This window comes from Dromaius novaehollandiae, chromosome 1 (assembly GCF_036370855.1).
Source record: "Dromaius novaehollandiae isolate bDroNov1 chromosome 1, bDroNov1.hap1, whole genome shotgun sequence".
Taxonomy (NCBI): Eukaryota; Metazoa; Chordata; class Aves; order Casuariiformes; family Dromaiidae; genus Dromaius; species Dromaius novaehollandiae.
The window spans coordinates 103,125,933-103,143,924 of NC_088098.1; the positions used below are offsets into that span (position 1 = coordinate 103,125,933).

At 43.2% G+C, this 17,992-nt stretch overlaps 1 protein-coding gene across 3 annotated transcripts in view; it reads left to right on the forward strand.

The window, feature by feature from the left end:
• The window catches only part of PTGFRN (prostaglandin F2 receptor inhibitor), a 70,779-nt gene extending 53,045 nt beyond the window's left edge, over positions 1 to 17,734 (forward strand). For all 3 annotated transcript variants that reach the window (XM_064522793.1, XM_064522795.1, XM_064522798.1), the window contains exons 7-9: positions 4,839 to 4,946; positions 12,574 to 12,879; positions 14,095 to 17,734. In XM_064522793.1, coding sequence (XP_064378863.1) covers positions 4,839 to 4,946; positions 12,574 to 12,879; positions 14,095 to 14,261 — 581 coding nt within the window. In that variant the 3' untranslated portion in view covers positions 14,262 to 17,734. The remainder of the gene's footprint in view (positions 1 to 4,838; positions 4,947 to 12,573; positions 12,880 to 14,094) is intronic.
• The last annotated feature ends 258 nt before the right edge of the window (positions 17,735 to 17,992 follow it).

Genomic DNA, 17,992 nt, shown 5'->3' on the forward strand with positions numbered 1-17,992 from the left:
TGAGCACTAAATACATGAAATTTGGTGCAGCTTGGTTTCTATTTCACTTATGTGTGTGGAAGAATTTGCAATATACTTTTTAGCTGAAAACTAAGTCACTTTAGGATTTGGATCCTGGAATTTTCTTCCTGGGTTGCATGAAATCAATGGTTTGAGCAAGGAGATTTGGCCACAGAAGGGGGGCATTCAGAAGAAACTAAACCAAACAGGTCCTGATCCTGGAACTTGCTTTTCCTTTAAGCAGTTCTAGGGCTGTGCTAGTAAACTTCCAACCTCAGCTTCTTTGCTTTCCATTTAAAATAATAATGTTTTTCAAGCATTCAGAAATCAAGAAATGGTCTGAAAGCTGTTTTTTTTTATTCCTTTCTTGACTGCAGATGCTCTTTAATGTAAAGTTGTTATTACTTCATTAAAGAAAAAAAGGTTGTTTTTGAAGTTACTTAGTATGATAAGGAACAGAGACTTTGGCTTAGCTTAAATCAAAGGTCACTGCAGAAGATGGGAGTTTAGGGGAGAGTCGATTAACTTTTAGAATCGGAATTGCTGGTTTGTTTTATAAGTCCATGCTTTTTCTTTGTTTCTAAATTAGCTGAAGGTACAATCGTTATCTTCAAACCTGAAGTTATCCAGCTCTAATTGTTCCTCAGCTTTGGAACTACTGAACAGCTTTCCTACACTTAATTCTGCTTTGTTCTTGATGAGCTTCACAAGTCATGCTCGATCTGTCAACCCTGCAACTGAAACTAAATTCTTTTGTTTATTCTCTTGCATTATGAGTAGGTGCCAGTAACCATATTTCATGCTGTTAAATACAAGTGGCAAGCTTGGCAAAGCCACATCATGTATTATCTGTAAAGGGTTCTAGTTTTCTCAATGTTAATGGAGCATAAACTCAGATCTCATCGAAGGAGAGTTTGCCCTCTCCCCCAGTCCTTCTTGTGACACTGCAAGCACTTGAATGTGGCATACTGAGACCCTGTCAGTCATAGTGTCCACTGGGGGTTCCCTGCTACCATGTGCTTGCATCTGTGGGTTTGGTGTTTGTGTGTGTATGTGTTTGCAGGAGACCGCCTCATGGCACATTTGTCCCGGAGGGTCCTTGAGAGCCTTTAAGGTGCATCTGGAGGCATCCTGTGGTTGCTCTGGTGCCTTTTTTTTTTTTTTTTTTTTTTTTTTGCTAAGGTGCTTTTCTTGAGTCTGCAGATGCCTAGTTAGATTGGGTGGTGGTTTTGCTTGTAACTCACTAATGGACACTGATTTACTGTTGCTTTCATTTGAGACTGGCATGCAGCTCATTGCTGCTTCCCTTTCTATTGCCAGAAGGGTTTAGCTGAAGTCAGGGTAAATTGCTAAAGCTGGGGAGGACATAAATCAGGCAAGTAATATTCAGAATAAAAGCACTTTTTGGTCAGTTTAATTTTCAGAAAAAATATAAAAGAAATTAATAGCAATAACCCTTCTGTAGGGAAGGGTGGCATGCAGGTGACATTTAATGAAGTGTAGAGCCATGTCGCCAGCTTCTGTGAATTTTTCCCAGGCTGGGTAGTGGCTCCAGCTCCAACTCGAATGCACCTTCTGTTGGAGAGGTAGGGGGTTATGTGGTCCTCCTGGTCCAGCTCAGAGCTAATGCCTCTCCGTGTTGCAAATGGTCTCCTGTCTTGTCAAGTTCTGTAGCGGGGAAAAAAGCCCCAATGAAGATGCTTTATTCTATCCTTTCATGTCTGAGAGCAGCCTGAGGCCAAGGTATGGGGTATATGAGCAGAGAGAAAAGATGCTTCTCCTAGGAAGCCAGAACCATACAGTCTTCAAGACTGTGAGCTAAGAAGCTTTCACTGTAATGAAGCTTCTGGGGGAGGGAGGGAGAAATTGGTTTTCTTCAGCTGGAGAGAGGGAAGAGCACAACCTCTGACATATCTCTGGGTTCTCTGTTGAAATCCAGCCCTTCTGACACAGGACAGTGATTTCTTCCCTGGAGGTACAGGATGTATTAATTTGTAGGAGATGTAGACCCTGGTGGGGAAATAGCCAAAGGGAAATTACTGTTTATGGCTTACTGAGGGGAAGTAGGATGATGACGTGACAGAGCAGCTGCTGCCTAGTAGCTTGTTTATTGCCCAGGAAACTTTGACTCCTTGCGTGGGAGACAGGCAAGAGATGCACTTGGTAACCCGGAAGTGTGGATGGGGGAGTGCTGTGTTACCATGATGTGGCCTTCCCTGGCTGAGTGACCAAAGAGCTTAGCTTTTATGCTTGTAATACTCAGCTGGGGATGCTCAAACTCCACTCTGCATTACTGGTTTGTTGAGCATGCCAGAGTTTGAAGCCTATGTCTACTGAATGCAGTAGAGGTCTGGACTTTTGATCCAGAAATAAGACCTAAAAAGTGCTATCTGCGTGTACCCTTTTTTCCTTGTTTGCCCTGCCTCGGAGCACCCTGCAGCCCAGCCTTTGCTGGGCAAAGATAGGAATCGTGTAGTTTATCTCCCTTGCTCGATCCTTGCGAGCATCTGACAGGGCAGAGCTGTTTGCAGGAGCAGAGCCTGAACTCTGCTGTCAGCATATAGGAGAGTGCAGCATGTTCCATGTTCCTGACACAACGTGGACCTTTGCTCACTGCTGGAACTTAGTGTAGAGCCTGAGCTATAGACAACAGACCAGGATTATGATGGTGCTGTTCTGTATTTGGTTAGTGCAGCAGAGGATATGTGCTGAGAATGCCTCTGGCAGATTTGATGGTCACTTTGTTTCTATTGTTTTGACAGTTCATGCACAGCTTGAGACTTTTCAGGTTTTAGCTGGCCAGAGTGCCCTGGTCCCTTCTGCCTTTCTAACTAGTCCCTTAGCACCTTGAACTTGTGGCTGCACAACTGTGGAAAAAACGATGGGAAAGATCTTGCTTCTTCTAAAGAATAAAGTAGACTGCAAGGGGAATATGGTTAATGGGGGCATATCAGGAAACAAAGTTCCTGTAGAAAGAGGCCTGGACAGAGGCTGAGGAAGCAATCAGATTAATATGTTTCCTTTTTCCCGGAAGGGATCCCAGAGTGCTGAACTTAATTAAGGCCTGCTCTTGAAGTCACTGGCGCAGCAGCTGTGCTTCAGAGCATTTGGAACTCTTATTTCCTTAAATATGTTCTAGCATAAGCATGTAGGAGTTTCAGCCAGTAGCCCACATGTAACCTCTAGTGTGTCTTTGTCACTATTTCCTCCTTGCTTGGAGGGGTAACTTGCCATCTTAGTGTTCAGTAGAGGTGACTTCTAGTGAGAAAATGGGTACAAAACCTCTAGGGGTGATTGTGTACAAACTACCATGGTATATGAAGTATAACTGTTTCAGGGGCAGAGAATAGGACTGTAATGGATTTATGGTTTGTAACAAAGAGCAGGACACTGTGCCCACTGGAAACTGGGGGGAATTTAAGAAGCTACAGAGTAATTATTGTAATGTAATTGGATTTCAGCTCTTAGTGTGCTGTGTAATCTCTGCTGACCAAAACCAGCCAGGCCCTTGTGGTCTAGAATAGTTGCACCAAAAATGATAGCTCTGGCTTCATGGCATCTGAACGTCTCTTTCCAGAGCCTCAGATTGGAAGTGACGTGTGAGTGCGGTGTGGTGAGTTATGAGCATAGCTTCCCACAGGAACCTGTTGGGAAGGCAGGGGATGGTGGGTTGCTTGGATGGTTTCCTTAAATGTTCTTTGTCAGAAGTGTTGTTTTGCCACAGATCTCTAGTGGATTTGAAGATTACAGTTTCTGTACTAAAATAGTAGCCTGAAAAAGTGGGGAAGGTCAACTCTTTCAACAGCTTTTCCCTCCTGCCCAGAACGACCATCCTATTCTTGGTGCTGCTGCTATCCTGGAGGTAGCTGAGCCTAGCAATGACAGCAGCTAGAGGAGTCAAGGGAAGGGAAAGGGTCAGTTTTTAATCTGAGCCCCAAGTTCCTTCTTGGGTTCCCTGGCCCCCTTCCCCCAAAGCTGTCCTGGAGGGAACTATTGACAACAGCTTTCCTTCTCATCTCCCTTGCCTTGTTTAGTAAAGAAATCACTAAAGGTATTTTGATTTGTTCTTCAGCTTCTGCCTGTGAAATGAAGAGTACTAGCAACATATCTGAGAAACTGTGGTACTGTTAATTTTGCACCAAAGATATAGATGTTTTCAACATGTGGGGAATTTTTTTTGTTTTTTCATATGTACTTCAAGTCAAACTCTCACATCCCTATGGTATGAGCATTTCATAGTGGCCTAGTGGTTTTCATCAATATCATCACCACTTTACAGCTAGAGGAATTCCTATACCTTTAGGCATGATACATCTGCTAGGGCAGAAGGTGTGGTGAAGCCTGAAGGAGAACCCACAGAAAAGTGTTAAAAGATGTGCTGCTTGTATTGTCTGTTTCAGTCCTGCAGCAGAACCATCTGTACTGTGTAAATACTGGTTTGCTCTAACCTCAATTCCTATAGAGAGCCTTATCCAAAAAGATCTGGACTGGATTAGCTTAGGGACCTGAACTCTCTTGCTCTTAGCAAAGTCACCAGTGGAAGAAAGGCTGCTTTTGTGCACGACAGTGGAAGGCAGATTGGACAGCAGCTTCTGTGTTGTACATGGTCTGTGACCCAACAGAACTACATGTCTGGCAGTTTGGGTACTTTGTCCTAGTAAAGGACTTAGTGGCTAAAAATAGGTAACTGTTTTGTCAAATCTATTATATGATTACTTATTACTACTTCAGACCTCTGTCTCCATAAGCAAGTACAGAACACTTTAAAAACGTGCAAGGAAAGATTTTGGATATTGAAGAAAAGCCTGTTATTCATAACTGTGGTTATTCTTTTTTAGGTCCTGTGTTTAATGTCTCAGTGCATTCTGACAACCAGATGATTTACCAGGGTGAGCTGGCAGATTTGCTCTGTATCGTCACAACGGAAGGAATAGCACTCGAGCCAGGTATTTCCACAAAAATGCGTTAGTTGCAACTCATTTGCCTTTACCAGCCTGAATAACACTGACAACTAGAACCCTATATTTCTTGAGTGAGGCTGGGGGATTGAGGACCAGCATGGAAGTCTTACCAAGGTAGCTAAATCCAGGAGAGTGTTTGCTTTGCACAACCTCATTTAGAACAAGACTTTTGTTTTACATTCTGTTGGGCAGAGGGGAAGTGTTCTTACTGCTAAACCCACCGGTGCTGTCTGTACCCACTGAGCCCTACTGCTGGCAATCTCAGCCTATAACCACTAGATGGGCCATGACAGTTTTTCCTGTCATCTTTAATTATAAAGGCAAAGCCTGTTAGGAGAAAACACTGTTATCTATGAAATAATCTTAAATCAACTGGCCAGTCAGATTAACACTTCAGAGTGGATTTTAAATGGAACACTTCAGAGTGGATAGGAATGTAAATTTAAAAATCACAAAAATTGCCTACTGTAGCCTAAATACTGAAAATTAATATTCCTTGCTGATGCCTTCAGAGGTGAGCCTCTCTTTTGCATGAAAAAGAAGGAATAAATGTGCTATGTGATTGCTATGAAAAGGGCAATGGACACTTTAATGGCAAACTTTCGTGAAGGGCTGAAAAGTTCAGAGCATTGCTCAAAACTTAGCTGCTTACCAAAGGTTTCCTGAGCTGCTTTTCATCAGGAATGATGTCAGAATAGCTCTGGTTGCTGTAGTAAAAAAAAAAATTGGGGTTTGGTGTGAGTTTAGTTCTTTTTTTTAATAAAGTCATTTTATATGTGTTCATATAAAAATATATTTTAAATATAAGAATACATATCTAAATATAAATATATAAGCATATAAGCAAAGCTGTGATTCGTGTAAAGCTCGTATAAAATGCTACAAGATGGTGCTGTGCAAGAAATACTATGTAGCTGCTGATGAGATGAAGTATCAGGTTTAGGAAGTTCGCCTGTCCATTTTACTTTAAATGCGAGTGTAGCACAGAAGCAATTTGCTAGATTAGTTCTGTGCTTGTGAAAAAATGATAGATTGAAATGCTTTGTAGGGGGGAAAAAAGCTGAGTAAACTTTATTGCAATTAAAAGATTCATAGCCTGGGAGACTGAACATACTCTGCAGCAATATATGTGTGTGTGTATGGCTCAGCCTGTCCTTTACTGTGCTGTGCAGAAGCCTCTTCTAAGTTGAAGTATTCCTAAGCTCTTATGCATATTGTTGCGAAGCAGTACCCAAAGCAGCTGGCTTCCTTCACAAAGCAATACTTGCTGGCTGGGAGCAGCTGCTGCTTCTGCTGGTGTTTAATGGCTAAAATAAGCTTGGGATTGCCTTGTCAAAGAGGCTTCAGCATCCTTCATCCACTTGAAACTCGGAAAGAAGCTACTTGCTAACAGTGGGGCTCACCTGCCAGTGCTCTGCTGCAGTTGGCTTTGTGATATGAGTGTGCTTGCTAGTGTGAGAATGGGAGAAACCCTGACAAGATAAGCATAATTGAATGGATTTAAGTAAAAAGGTGGCCTCTCTAGGGATCTGCTGATCTGCACAGTTAAGCTTAAACTGGGCAACCTTATTAGAGGGCATTGATATTAGAGGGCATTGATATTAGAGGGCAAATTGATAGACTCTGCCTGAAGTTTGGAATTGTTGCAGTTACCAGAGATTGCTGAACAGCCAGTGCAGTTTTAAATGTCAGCACTATAATCTGTTCTGTAGCTGGGTAACATCATTGTGAACATGGTGGATCTCTGCCTCTCTTTTTTTCTTTCTCTCTGTAACGGGGCAGATTAGGCACACACAGTGGATATGCACAGCAAGGAGTAAAGAAGTGTGGCATTGGAACAGGTGTTGAGGAACATCTGAGTTCATGCTCTGAGCTTCGAGTTGATGAATGAGCAGGATTTGGGGTTCATCCAGCCCCAGTCTGCATGTTCTTGTGGAGAAAATACATTTTTCAGACGTGCCTGAGAAACTGGCAGCTGTCCAGCCTAGCTGGTCCTCTGGATGAGACTGGCAGAAGAGCTGCAGGGAACAGCTGGGATCTGAATGGCTACAGGGTGTGTGGAGTTCCCTTGTAACTCTGCCCGCTTGGCCTTGAGAGATGGAGGGGACTAGGTAGTGGGAAAGCAGAGCAGGCTAGGTGAAAAAGGGTTTTAAGGGCTCATATGGTAACAACCAGATGTAGTTAATAGTAACTCTTCATCCACATATTCCATCTCTGATCTGTCCCTGCGCTGAGTTTGCATCACAATTGAATTCACAACTGAAATGGAACACTTGCCTGAAAAGAATGGCAAAGCATTAGACAGACTGAAAGATAACAGCACTGTGTCATCCCAGTGGGGCAGTGAGGTACAGGGTTGAAGGAGGCCTGAACCAGCTAATCAGATAGGAAGAGCAAGAATTACTGGCATCTCCTAGAGAAAAACAGATCACAGCACTACCGGTCTGCTTTTCTGTTTGGAAATCTGATGTGAAAGAAGAGGCGAGCAAGTGCATATGCACATTGCTGTTCTGACTATATCCTGTGGGGCATTAATGCTTTCAAAGGGCCTGGGTTCCGGACCTCCTCTTCTGGTGGCAGATCTGCTGCGGTGGTGTATTTTGGGCCCCCTTGTGAGCAAAGAAGGATCAGTGAATTTCATGGGATCTTTTCCTAAAGTGCATGTCCTAAACAGTTTGAAAACGCTCTGCTCTGCTATTGTAGCCACTCAGCTTGGCAAGCGTGTGAACTGGTCAGCATGTACACTTCATGTAATAAGGGGAGGGACTGTCAAGTGCTGTCTCTTTTCCCTCTTTGAGCACGTAATCAGGAAAATACAGTGCTTGCAAGGAGCTGAGGAAAAGCTAAATGAATGATGATCTTTCGTCATCTTCTGTGTTTCTAGGAGCCTTAATTCTTGGTTGGGCCCTAGTCTAGTGGAGGTAGTTCACAGTACTGTGTCTGTGCACACCTGGCCTGTGGAAACTTTTCAGAAGGGTGGAAAAGGTTTTGGTGTGACTGCTGCATGCTTTAATTTCCTGTGCTGCTTTGAGAGCCTGCTGGAGTGGAGTGTGTAGTACTGAGGTCAGCAGCAACTGCTGTGTCTAAAGGAGTGCTCTTTTGCCTTGGCAGCTGTGGTTGGGTTTTGAATTGGTGGTGTGTGTGTGTCTGGGGGAATTACTGGTACTTCTGTGCCCTAAAGATATAAAGCTTCTTCTAATATTTTTGTTGAATGCACACTTTCACAAATGATCTTTCTAGACTTCCTAGATGACCTCTTCTTGGACTATATGCTTAGGGATTTAAGAGTATTGCTTTCTCTCCCTGAAAGGAGATGGCTTTTTTATCTGCTCCAGTCAGACCCAGTGGGCACCCTGGAGAGTTTAACAAAATCAGCTTGTTCTGTTTACATCTTGTATGGCTTGAAGCAGTTTGGTCAGCTCTCTAGGAAGCCCTATTCAACCTCATTTAAATGTAGTAAACAAAAAGGGTCTCAAAATTGTGATTCAGCACTGTAACGAGATGCTGAGAGCTCCATTCTAAGCAGTGGAAGTGTATGGTTCCTAAGAGCTGGTCTAGAAACAGGATTGCCTGTTTTGAGAACTGATTGGCCAGAGAAGCGGCTAAAACCCAGACAGCTTAGTCCTGTGTGTCAAATCGAAATGTGTGTAAAGATGTGCCTTACATGTTGATGATCCTCACTAGCTGAGGAGGGGAAGAAGTATAGCACCACTATTAGTATGCTCACAGAGCCTCTGAAGGGCCAAGTTCCCAGTGATCTGTGTTCCTTTAGAAAGCAATTAAGTTGCATGAACTGGGGCACTGATGTCCTTGACAACCTTATGAATTCGGTATTGGGGTGTTACGCTTCTCTGTAATGCAGGGGTGCTTCATGTCCCTGCCCAGTTGCGTCATACTTACAACATTGTGGCATGGGGAAGAAAGTGGTGAAAGACACCTTTACAGTGTTAAGGGTGTATCTCATGGTGTTGTTGAGTTTCTTTTAGATTGGGAACAAAAATTGAGAGAGTGACTTGTCAACACTGATACAAGGTGTGTGTGGGGGGGTGGTGATAACAGGTGCCTTTGGGAAGCTAGCATGTGACCTGACTTTTATCTCAGTAAAGCCATGTATTTATCAGCACTTGGGAGCTGCTAGGCATGTTCATCACTGGTGTTGCTAAATTTTCCTATGTTCTTATAGTATGAAAAACTGTGTGATACAAATAAATGAATCAGATCACTTTGCTGCATGAAGCTACCTCACAGTGACAAAGAATACTCGCAGCCAAATCCTCCCTCTAACTCTGTCTGTAGTGAGTCACTAATTGCACACTGTGTATACTGACTAATAAAATATGTTGGTGGAATACTGTTGTCTCATGTTGTAACTACAGAAGATAAATTCAGCTATTTTAAAATAACAGCAAGTGTCTGTACTCATTTTTGTGTGTGAAGGGAAGGGAACCTAAAATGAGCCATTTGAGGATGAAAAGAAGGAATTCTTCAAAAATAGCAATTTGTCTGGGAATCTGAAGGCTAGAGAGAGAGATTTTTTAGACTCTTGTTGAAACCTTTATGGCAAATGCAATGGTGTGTTCACTGTAGTTGGACTTGGCCTGAGAAGCATCTACATGCACCTGCAGTACCTGGAAGCACAAAGAGCTAGTGGCCATCTTGATGATCTTTAAAAGAAACTGGTTATTCCCAAAGTGACTACGTGTGGACTGGTGCAATTACTGTACTTGGCATAAACAGGCAGCTGGGACCAAGAGTATTTTACAGAAATGGAGCTCTCTCCAGCAGAATTTCCCAAAGATGGTTGAATGAGTATGCGAGGCAGGGGTCAGAATTTGGTCCCATTAACTTAAGATGTGTGTGGTGATTTTATTTATTATTAGCTTTGCTTTTGCTGGGGGTAGTGGTGGTGGTGGGTGTCAGCATTATGCCAAGTAACTGACAGTACTATTTGCAGTATGATAGATAAGAGTGGTGGTTGTGAGGGCTGCTGGTCCATGTCCTATGCTGACCTCTAGATAGGACTGGGAAATCTCTTCCTGCTGTAGGGCTGCAAAATGTGCCAGGTTTCCTCTTGAGGTTCTGTGTCATCACCCGGAGCAGCTGGCCATGGCAAGCAGGGCAGTAAATTGGCTGGTGTCCCAAAACATACTGGTCAGGCAGCATCTCTGGTAGTAACAGAGTGCTGCCATCTGCCTTCTCACCTATTGTTTGTCTTTTGAAGATGCATGTGAGAACTGTGCACCTGACTTGTAGTATTTCTTTACTCTTGCTGCTGATTTCCTCACCATTCCTGCACAGAGGAACTTACAGGGAAGCTAGTTATCACACAAATAGAGGGTATTTTTTTGTCTGCAGTGAGGGAGGATGTAGTACCTGGACAGCTAATGCTACACCTGAAGTAGCATAGCTGAGGATGTCCCTACTTTGCTTTACAAGGCTATCTTTAGGTTCCCTTCCTTTCTGAGGTGTTATATTGCGTGAGAGAGGCTTAAAAATCATATTCACTTCAATTTGTAAAGAATCCAAGTACAGTAGCAGGTCTAGGGCTTTAATTTTACCATTAGCCTGGAGATCAAATCTGGAACAGCAAACTCAATTAGATGAAAGATCAGTTTTAAGTTTGAGATTGCTAATACTGTGTTTCTTATGGATCTCAACACTAGCAAATGGAAGTTTGATATGCCCCTGAATTTATGGGGGACTCTTAAGTGTGAAAAGGTTAAGCCCTGTGCACACATTCTAGCTGTAACAAAAACACGCACACACAGACAGAAACCTCCATTTCCAGTTTGGGCCTATCAGCTTGTTAATTTGACAGGGAGGAAGAGCTATTGGTGAACATGTGTGCATCCAAAGCCCTCTCTCTTGTCTATGCTCTAGGTCATACTAGTTTAGGACTCTGGCAGATGTTGCTGGTCTCATGTAACATCCATGAATTGTTCTTCCCTGCACTTCTCCATATGTGAGAATCCATTTATCTTGAGAGTGGCGTGGCTAGTATGTTCAGAATAACATACTATAATCAGTAAATGGGGATCAGAACAGACATGATGCATCCTTCCTACTCATCTTCATGTTAGTAACTGAATGCAGAAGAGAAGGGTTCATTCTATGCTTTAGGTTCTACACATCTTGATTGTGATAGTGTCTCCTTGTTGCTGTCAGTTGGATTCCCTTTCACAGGCAGAGAAAAGGTAGCATTCAAATCCTATTTTGCTTTAAAAACTTCTTTCCTTTCTGGTTCTCTGTATCTAGTTTGTATGTAAGAGCATCCCCGCTGTTTTCTACCAAAATACTCTAACATGTTAGCAGAGCATTGCAGTGATTTTTAAAGTATATATTCAGCTACACCATCCTGAGAGGGTTAAGACTGAGCTCTGCTAATGCAATCAATAGAATCTTGCATGACTGTAAAAAGAGCTGGATGTGCTGATGGACTCTGACTACCTGTCAGCTGATGTTAAAGGTGGAAGATGCTGCAAAGGCTTTTTGTAGATTATCTCCTTGGATAATAAAACTTACACAGGCATGATTGCCTGATGATGCATGACAGTAAACATCAGCTGTGGAAGATGCATAGAGAAGCATCATGGTCAGGCTTTGATCCTGAATGCTTTGTGTTTTTGTAGGTAATTGTTCTGTGCTTTTTGTAGAATCTCTGCCCTCATTTAGGCAGACTAAATATGGGTGAGAGGCATCTTTAGGAAAGAGTCTTTCCGACTTTGAGGTTGTGTAGCCCCTGCAAGAACATAGTGATTGCGAATCACACTCTGCTAGTACGTGTGTAGCACTTCTGCTCCCTTGTCACTGTAGTTTCAGCATCAGTACCTCTCATGACATTAGGCCTGTTTAGCAAAAACTTACATCTGAGATGAAATATAAATTTTAAGATGGTAGGCAGGAAAGCAGGCAATTTCCTCTGTCATCCCTGTAGTAAGTCACCCTTTCTGTGCAACTATATTCTTTCTGCCTGTTGCAATTCAGTTCTTTGATCCTCCCACTAAGGACATGTTCAGGGTACTCTTTTTGTCTTCCACTGTCAGATCAGTACCTGACAAACTTTTCTTCTTGCTCTTAGCTCCAAACTCACTCACAAGCTGACTGCACTTTCATTCAGTGGTCATCTGTTTTTAGGAGCCCTTTCCCAAGCTAACTGGCAGCATTTACTGAAATTCTCCTGGTAACTCTTCAAGTCTGTCTCCTTTCTACCTTCTCCATTTCACACATTTCACCTCACTTTCACAAAAGCAGCGCTTCCACTGCCTGTACATGTTGGAAGGTCTAGGGCATGCCAGCATCTATTCCCAGCTGTTAATTAACCTTTAGAGTACTTTCTATGAATATCAGTCCTAGTTCCTCTAGTTTCCAGTGCTAATTATTTTTCATGTCTTAGCATTTCAGACATACTTGTGCTCTTAAGACTGTTTCTGATTCTTCCATTAACCCTGTTTGTGCTGGAAAGCTGGTGTTTGAAGGACAGATGGTGAAACAGAAATAATCATCCAGTTGTTCATACTACTTGCAGATTCACCCTTCTACTGATAAAGTGGCGCTGTGAATACCCTTTGGAGCTCACCAGTGTGTTCAAATTCTGCTCTGTCCCCAAACACAGATGATATGTCCTTTGATGTCTTCTGGTTTGCGGTGCGTTCCTTCGCATTGGATAGAGCGCCTGTCTTGCTAGCCTCACTGGACCGGAGAGGGATTGTGACACAAAGCAGGAGAAACGGGAGCAGCGATCTCAGCCTGGAGAGAATCAGCCCGCTAGAATTTCGACTCCGTGTGTATGGCTGCGAGGACCACGACTTTGGGAACCACTATTGCGTAGTGACCCCATGGGTGCGGTCTGCCACTGGGGTATGGCAGCGGGAGCCTGACATCAAAGCCAAGCCCATCTTCTTATCTGTGAAAATGGATGGTAAGAGAGTGCAATGTGAGCATGGGGGAGCTTTAAGCTTTTGTTATGCCTTTCAGTAACAAATATTCCCGAGGTTATTTTTAAAAGTGACTGTGATAGTCTGATTAGATTTTGTTATCCTTTTTTGTTGTTTTCAACCTCTGATTCTAAATTCTGCAATGTTGCTAGGTGTGAATTGATCACACTCATAGGGCTGAGTGTTCTCTTTCTTGATCTAATATTGATATTACACATAGCTGGGGCATCTTTTAATTAAGACGCAGCATTCTCTCCAAGTGTTAACCCTTCTGCTGCCTGCAGGAGGAAGCCTTGTTTTGCAGCTGGGGTGTGTTAAAGTACTGAGTCAGTCATGGTTAATATCAAAGCTGAGAACAGTGTGCCAGACAGAGCTCTGACTTCCTTTCTCTCCTAACCACAAGATGTGCTGTTCCCTGCACTTTGTCTTGTCTGCTTGTTGCAAGCATTGCTAGACTTTCATGAGAAGCAAGATGCGCTTTAGATGCTTGTGTTCAGCACATAGCTAAGGTTTTGTACTGGAAGCTTCCTTCTCAGCAATTTGAGGAAAGATCATGCTGGGAAGTCCTAGGAACTTGAATGAATCAGAAGTTATTGTTCTCCCTACTGGGCAGGTAACGATGATTATAACTGTACTTTCCAAAGTCTTTCCATTTCCCGACCCTGCCCTTTAGCTGAATGGTAGCACTTCAGAAGACTGAATTGCTAGTTTAGGCACCAACTTTGGCGTCTGATTAGACAGGATTGCTTAGTGGTGGTGAATGCACAGTTGTAATCCAACAAAGGATAAATAAGTCTAGTCCTCACCATTTGGAAAATAACTTAGGCAGATTGCATCTGCATTCTTTTTATCTGGGGAAACCTTGCAAAGCTTTCATTTGGAGGAACAGGTAATGAGGTACCTCTTGAAAGTGGCTCCACTTTGCTGTCTCACTCTATGGTCTCTCTGGTGCTTCCAGTCTCTATGAGTCTTTGGAATGGTAGAGGAAGAAATAGAGGGTGAGGAGGGGAGGCAAAAGAGACCAGTCTTTGAAACCTCAAAAGGCAGAAGTTAGTAAGGAAAATTAGTTTAATTCCCTTCTGAAATAATCTTTCCATGACTGAAAGGTGTGGGGTCCCCCCCTTTCTTAAACAAGAACAAATAACATGCCCTTTGAATTTCTCAGTGATGTAATGACTTTGTTTGCCTTTCTCTTTCAGTTCTGAATGCTTTCAAATACCCCCTGTTGATTGGCATTGGTCTGGCCACTGTCATTGGACTTTTATCCTGCCTCATCGGCTACTGCACCTCCCGTTGGTGCTGCAAGAAGGAAGTGCAGGAAACAAGACGAGAACGTCGCCGGCTAATGTCGATGGAGATGGACTGAGCGTGGGAACCAAAAGCACTTGCGTTTCGTGAGAGACTCGCAGGGCTCTTGGACTGTGCTGAGACACTCACTTGCAGGCCCAGACAAGACAGTGCGTTTCCTCTCAGATTTCAGCCTGAACCTCAAGCTTCTCCTTGTTACACATCATGTCCTGAGAGTGCTCAGGCCATATTTAGCAACTCAGAGTTCTCCTTTTCCAGCAGCACTTTCTGCGCAGGGAAAAGTCCTTCTCATGTACAAACTGTCAAGCCTTTTTTCAGCAGGGCCCTGTGACAAAATTCACTGAGTTTTTTGTTTGTTTGTTTTTCACTCCCCTCATGGTTTTGAAAAGATCTGGTATGAAAAGATGGTGGGGAAGGGGATGGGTATGAAGGAGCTGGTAGGAGTGTTAGACTTGCATCATGTTAACCAGTCTGCTCTTCCTGCCTCCCCCATCACACCATCCTGTCCCCTTTCTCTGTCTGCCCTGGTGTCTGACTTAACTCTGTGTTAGGACAAAGACTGAAGAAGAGTGCTTGCTGGTGCCTCCTGAGGCTGTTGTGGTGAAAAATTGGTTTATAGTTGTGACATGCCTTCTCTTCTCTGGCTTTCAAAGAGTTTATGGTTAAGCCCAAAACAGAATTTGCCTGCCTGCAGGTTTGAGATTTTTTTCTTAAGGATTTTTCTATTTTCAGTGCTCAAAATTCTTAGCTGTGGTGAATAGGGGCTGGCTTAGCAACCCTGAAGAGTCAATCCTCAGACAAGAGTTTTCTGGATCTCTGCCTATGGCCACCTTCTCCTTCTACCTCTCCACCTTCTTTTCTCTCCACTACAGCTGCTCCTGTTGTGCCTCAGACACTGTTCTGCTTGTTGTGGTGGGGCAACGTGGTGTCTAGGAATGTGGCCCAGCTTTCTGCCGGTCTCAGCAGAGAGGTAGGAAAGCTTGACTCAGCGGTGATGGTATGATTCATGGAAAAAAATGGCAATGGGTCCTTGTGTGTAGTTGGCCAACCGATGATCACATTTAGGGGAGATTTGGAAGCTAGGTATTATGAATGCACGGACCAGACTCTAATACTGCTGCTGCCAGTCACTTGGTAACCCTTGAGCCTGTGAGCAGAGTCTGAGATCTGCGGTAGCTAAAGTGCAGCTCAGGTTTCATTCAGAGTAGGAATAAGAATTGGCCTAAGACAAGCAAGAATCCTTCAGGTTCCAGTGATCTTGGCCTTGTGCAAAAGGCCCTTTGTCCATGGGCCTGCAGCAGGGCTTCCCATGGGTTTGAGGCATATTTCTAGGTGCTATAATATAAGAAGTTGTGCTTTGGTCTTCCATGTACTCTGACCTGGCTCCTAAGTGGGAGCAGCTCCTTTTCTTGGCAGCTCTCTTTCCAGCACAGCTGGTGTTTTAAGCAATAAAAGTCAGAATTAAGTTACTGTGTATAAACAAACAAGGAAGTAGGACTGTACCCTGTCCTGATGTTACAGCCAGGGTTTGGCTCATGTCAAGAAGGGTGGGGAGTCTAGAGCTGAGGCCAGGGCTCCATCCTTCTTAGATTTTTTTTTTTTTTTTGAGGTTGAAAGAAAAGATGTTAGATGAGGAAATCCACAGAAGGTAGTGGTTTGGTGTACTGTTGCCAGTCTAAACATTAATTTTGTCCTTGATTGTCTCTTCCACTAGCAGCTCATCCCAGTGCACATTCCAAAGGAGCTGCAGATCTAATGCCCTTGTTATTATGATGGCTTCATTTCATATTAGTACTTGTGGAATCTTTCACTCAGCGTTGTAGCTATTCCAGATTGGTTTTTGAGTGGTGTGTTCTTTTGTTTTTTCCCTGTCCTGCATTATGACCTTTGTTCTGAGGTTGTTGTGAGTTTTTTTCTAGAAAGCTGTGTTCTGTGCTCAACACAAACACCCCCATGCGCGTGCACGTGTATGCACACATGCAGCCATATGGCTAATGATTTTTGGAAGCTGAATGTGAGACATCTTCAAAATGGGCTTGACTTTCAGAGTGGGGGCTTGCAGCTCTAAAATTTGACTCTTAGACACTTCATGCAGTGATCTGAAACTGACATACCCCAAACCTATAAATCTCTGGGAAACCCTGGCCTGAACATCCACAGAAGCTTTTTTTCTAGTCTGTTGTTTTTCTTTGTGGGAGAGCTTTAAAAAGGCCTATGTTGCCAGCAGTTGTAGCTGCTCCTGCTGAGGAGTAGGTCTGAAACAGTCTCTGGCTTCCGCTGTGGAAGCCCAGAAATCTGTAGTGGTGCTTTCCAAAGGAGAAGAATTGAGGAGAGGATTCACTCAGATACCACTTTGACAGCAAGTTTTTCTTCCTCTCCTGTTCTGCTTGCTGTAGTGAAATCTTGCTTTTCCCTAGATATTCTGGGACACTAGTCTGATGTTTTGAATTCTGGCTGTCCTTCCCACACTGATCTTAAGCAGCTTCTTTCCTGTTTTAACGTCTGCTTTCTTCACCAAAAGCTTGTGGCATTGGGGGATTTTAGGAGGGGTTGTACTGGTTAAGTTTCAAGCACAGCATCAGTCACTTGTTCTCCTTGAAGACTGAATTCTTGTTTATGTATTCTTGGTTAAGTTTTGGGGGAAAGAGGATTGTGACTGTAATGCAATAATTAGGGAACAAATGAGCAGGGAACTGCCAGCTCTTCCCAAGCACACGACACAGCACACTTTCTCCCTGCTGGAAGAAACTCAGGGTTATTTTGGTCAGGGCTCCCTGCCCCTTTAGTGAAAGGTCCCCATGCCCTTAGTTAATTTTGACCATCCTTCGTGGCCTGTAATAAACCATCTTTGTCATTCCAACTGAAGCAAGTTCACCACTAGCTCGTACTGCTGCCAGTCCCTTGGAAGGCAATGCTGCATCTATCCCTTTACATCTTATTTTTGCTGTAGTTGAAAGGCTAGAAGCTGAGGGGCTAGACTTATCCCACAGGTTTCCTTCTAATTGTGCCAATTTTGTATTATTCCCCTTTTTAAAAATATTCTGGTAATCTTGTCTTTAATGAGAAAATGTCTTGGTCACTTTCCGTGGTTTTTATTATTATTATTTCCTGTGTGATTGGAGTGTGTGTATATGTGAGTGGAGATGTGTGCATGTGGTTGTGTATTAAGCCTGGAGAGCGTCAGGAGAGTAAGCTGCCTGAGATGCAGTACAAGTATCCATATCCTCCCAGCTGCAACCTGTGGTATTGTCTAAGTATCCTAAGGGCTCACATTGATCTTCCTCTGTTTGCTTTGCCACATCTCTTGGTTAAGCTGGTAAATTCCTCCAAGCACTTGGAGTTTGACCCAGGACAAGCTTGAACATAGTATAACAGAAGGGCAAGATATTTTCTTTCATTTGTTTTAATTTCAAAGTTATAAAATAAAATGTTCGGCACAATTCCTGAATGCAGGTACTGAGTAATTCTAACAATGCTGTGTAAAATGTTTCTTTTTATGTTTAAAATAAAGAGCGAACCTTTTTTGATTAAGTCTGTGCTGTGGGTCTTGATCTTTGAGCTATGAGCAGTTCTTCCCTTGTAGCTTGCACTTATGCAGACGCTATTATAGCAGCAAGTGTCAAATGTAAATCTTAATACTGTTGCCAGCACTGCCTACCAGATGAAATAAGAATAACCCCTAATTTTCAGCAAGTTTAAATGGTTTGCCTACATTTGTGCGATGAATCAGGGCTCTTAATTCCTTACTGAATCTATGCTGTTTCTCCCTCATCTGTAAGTCAACTTTTT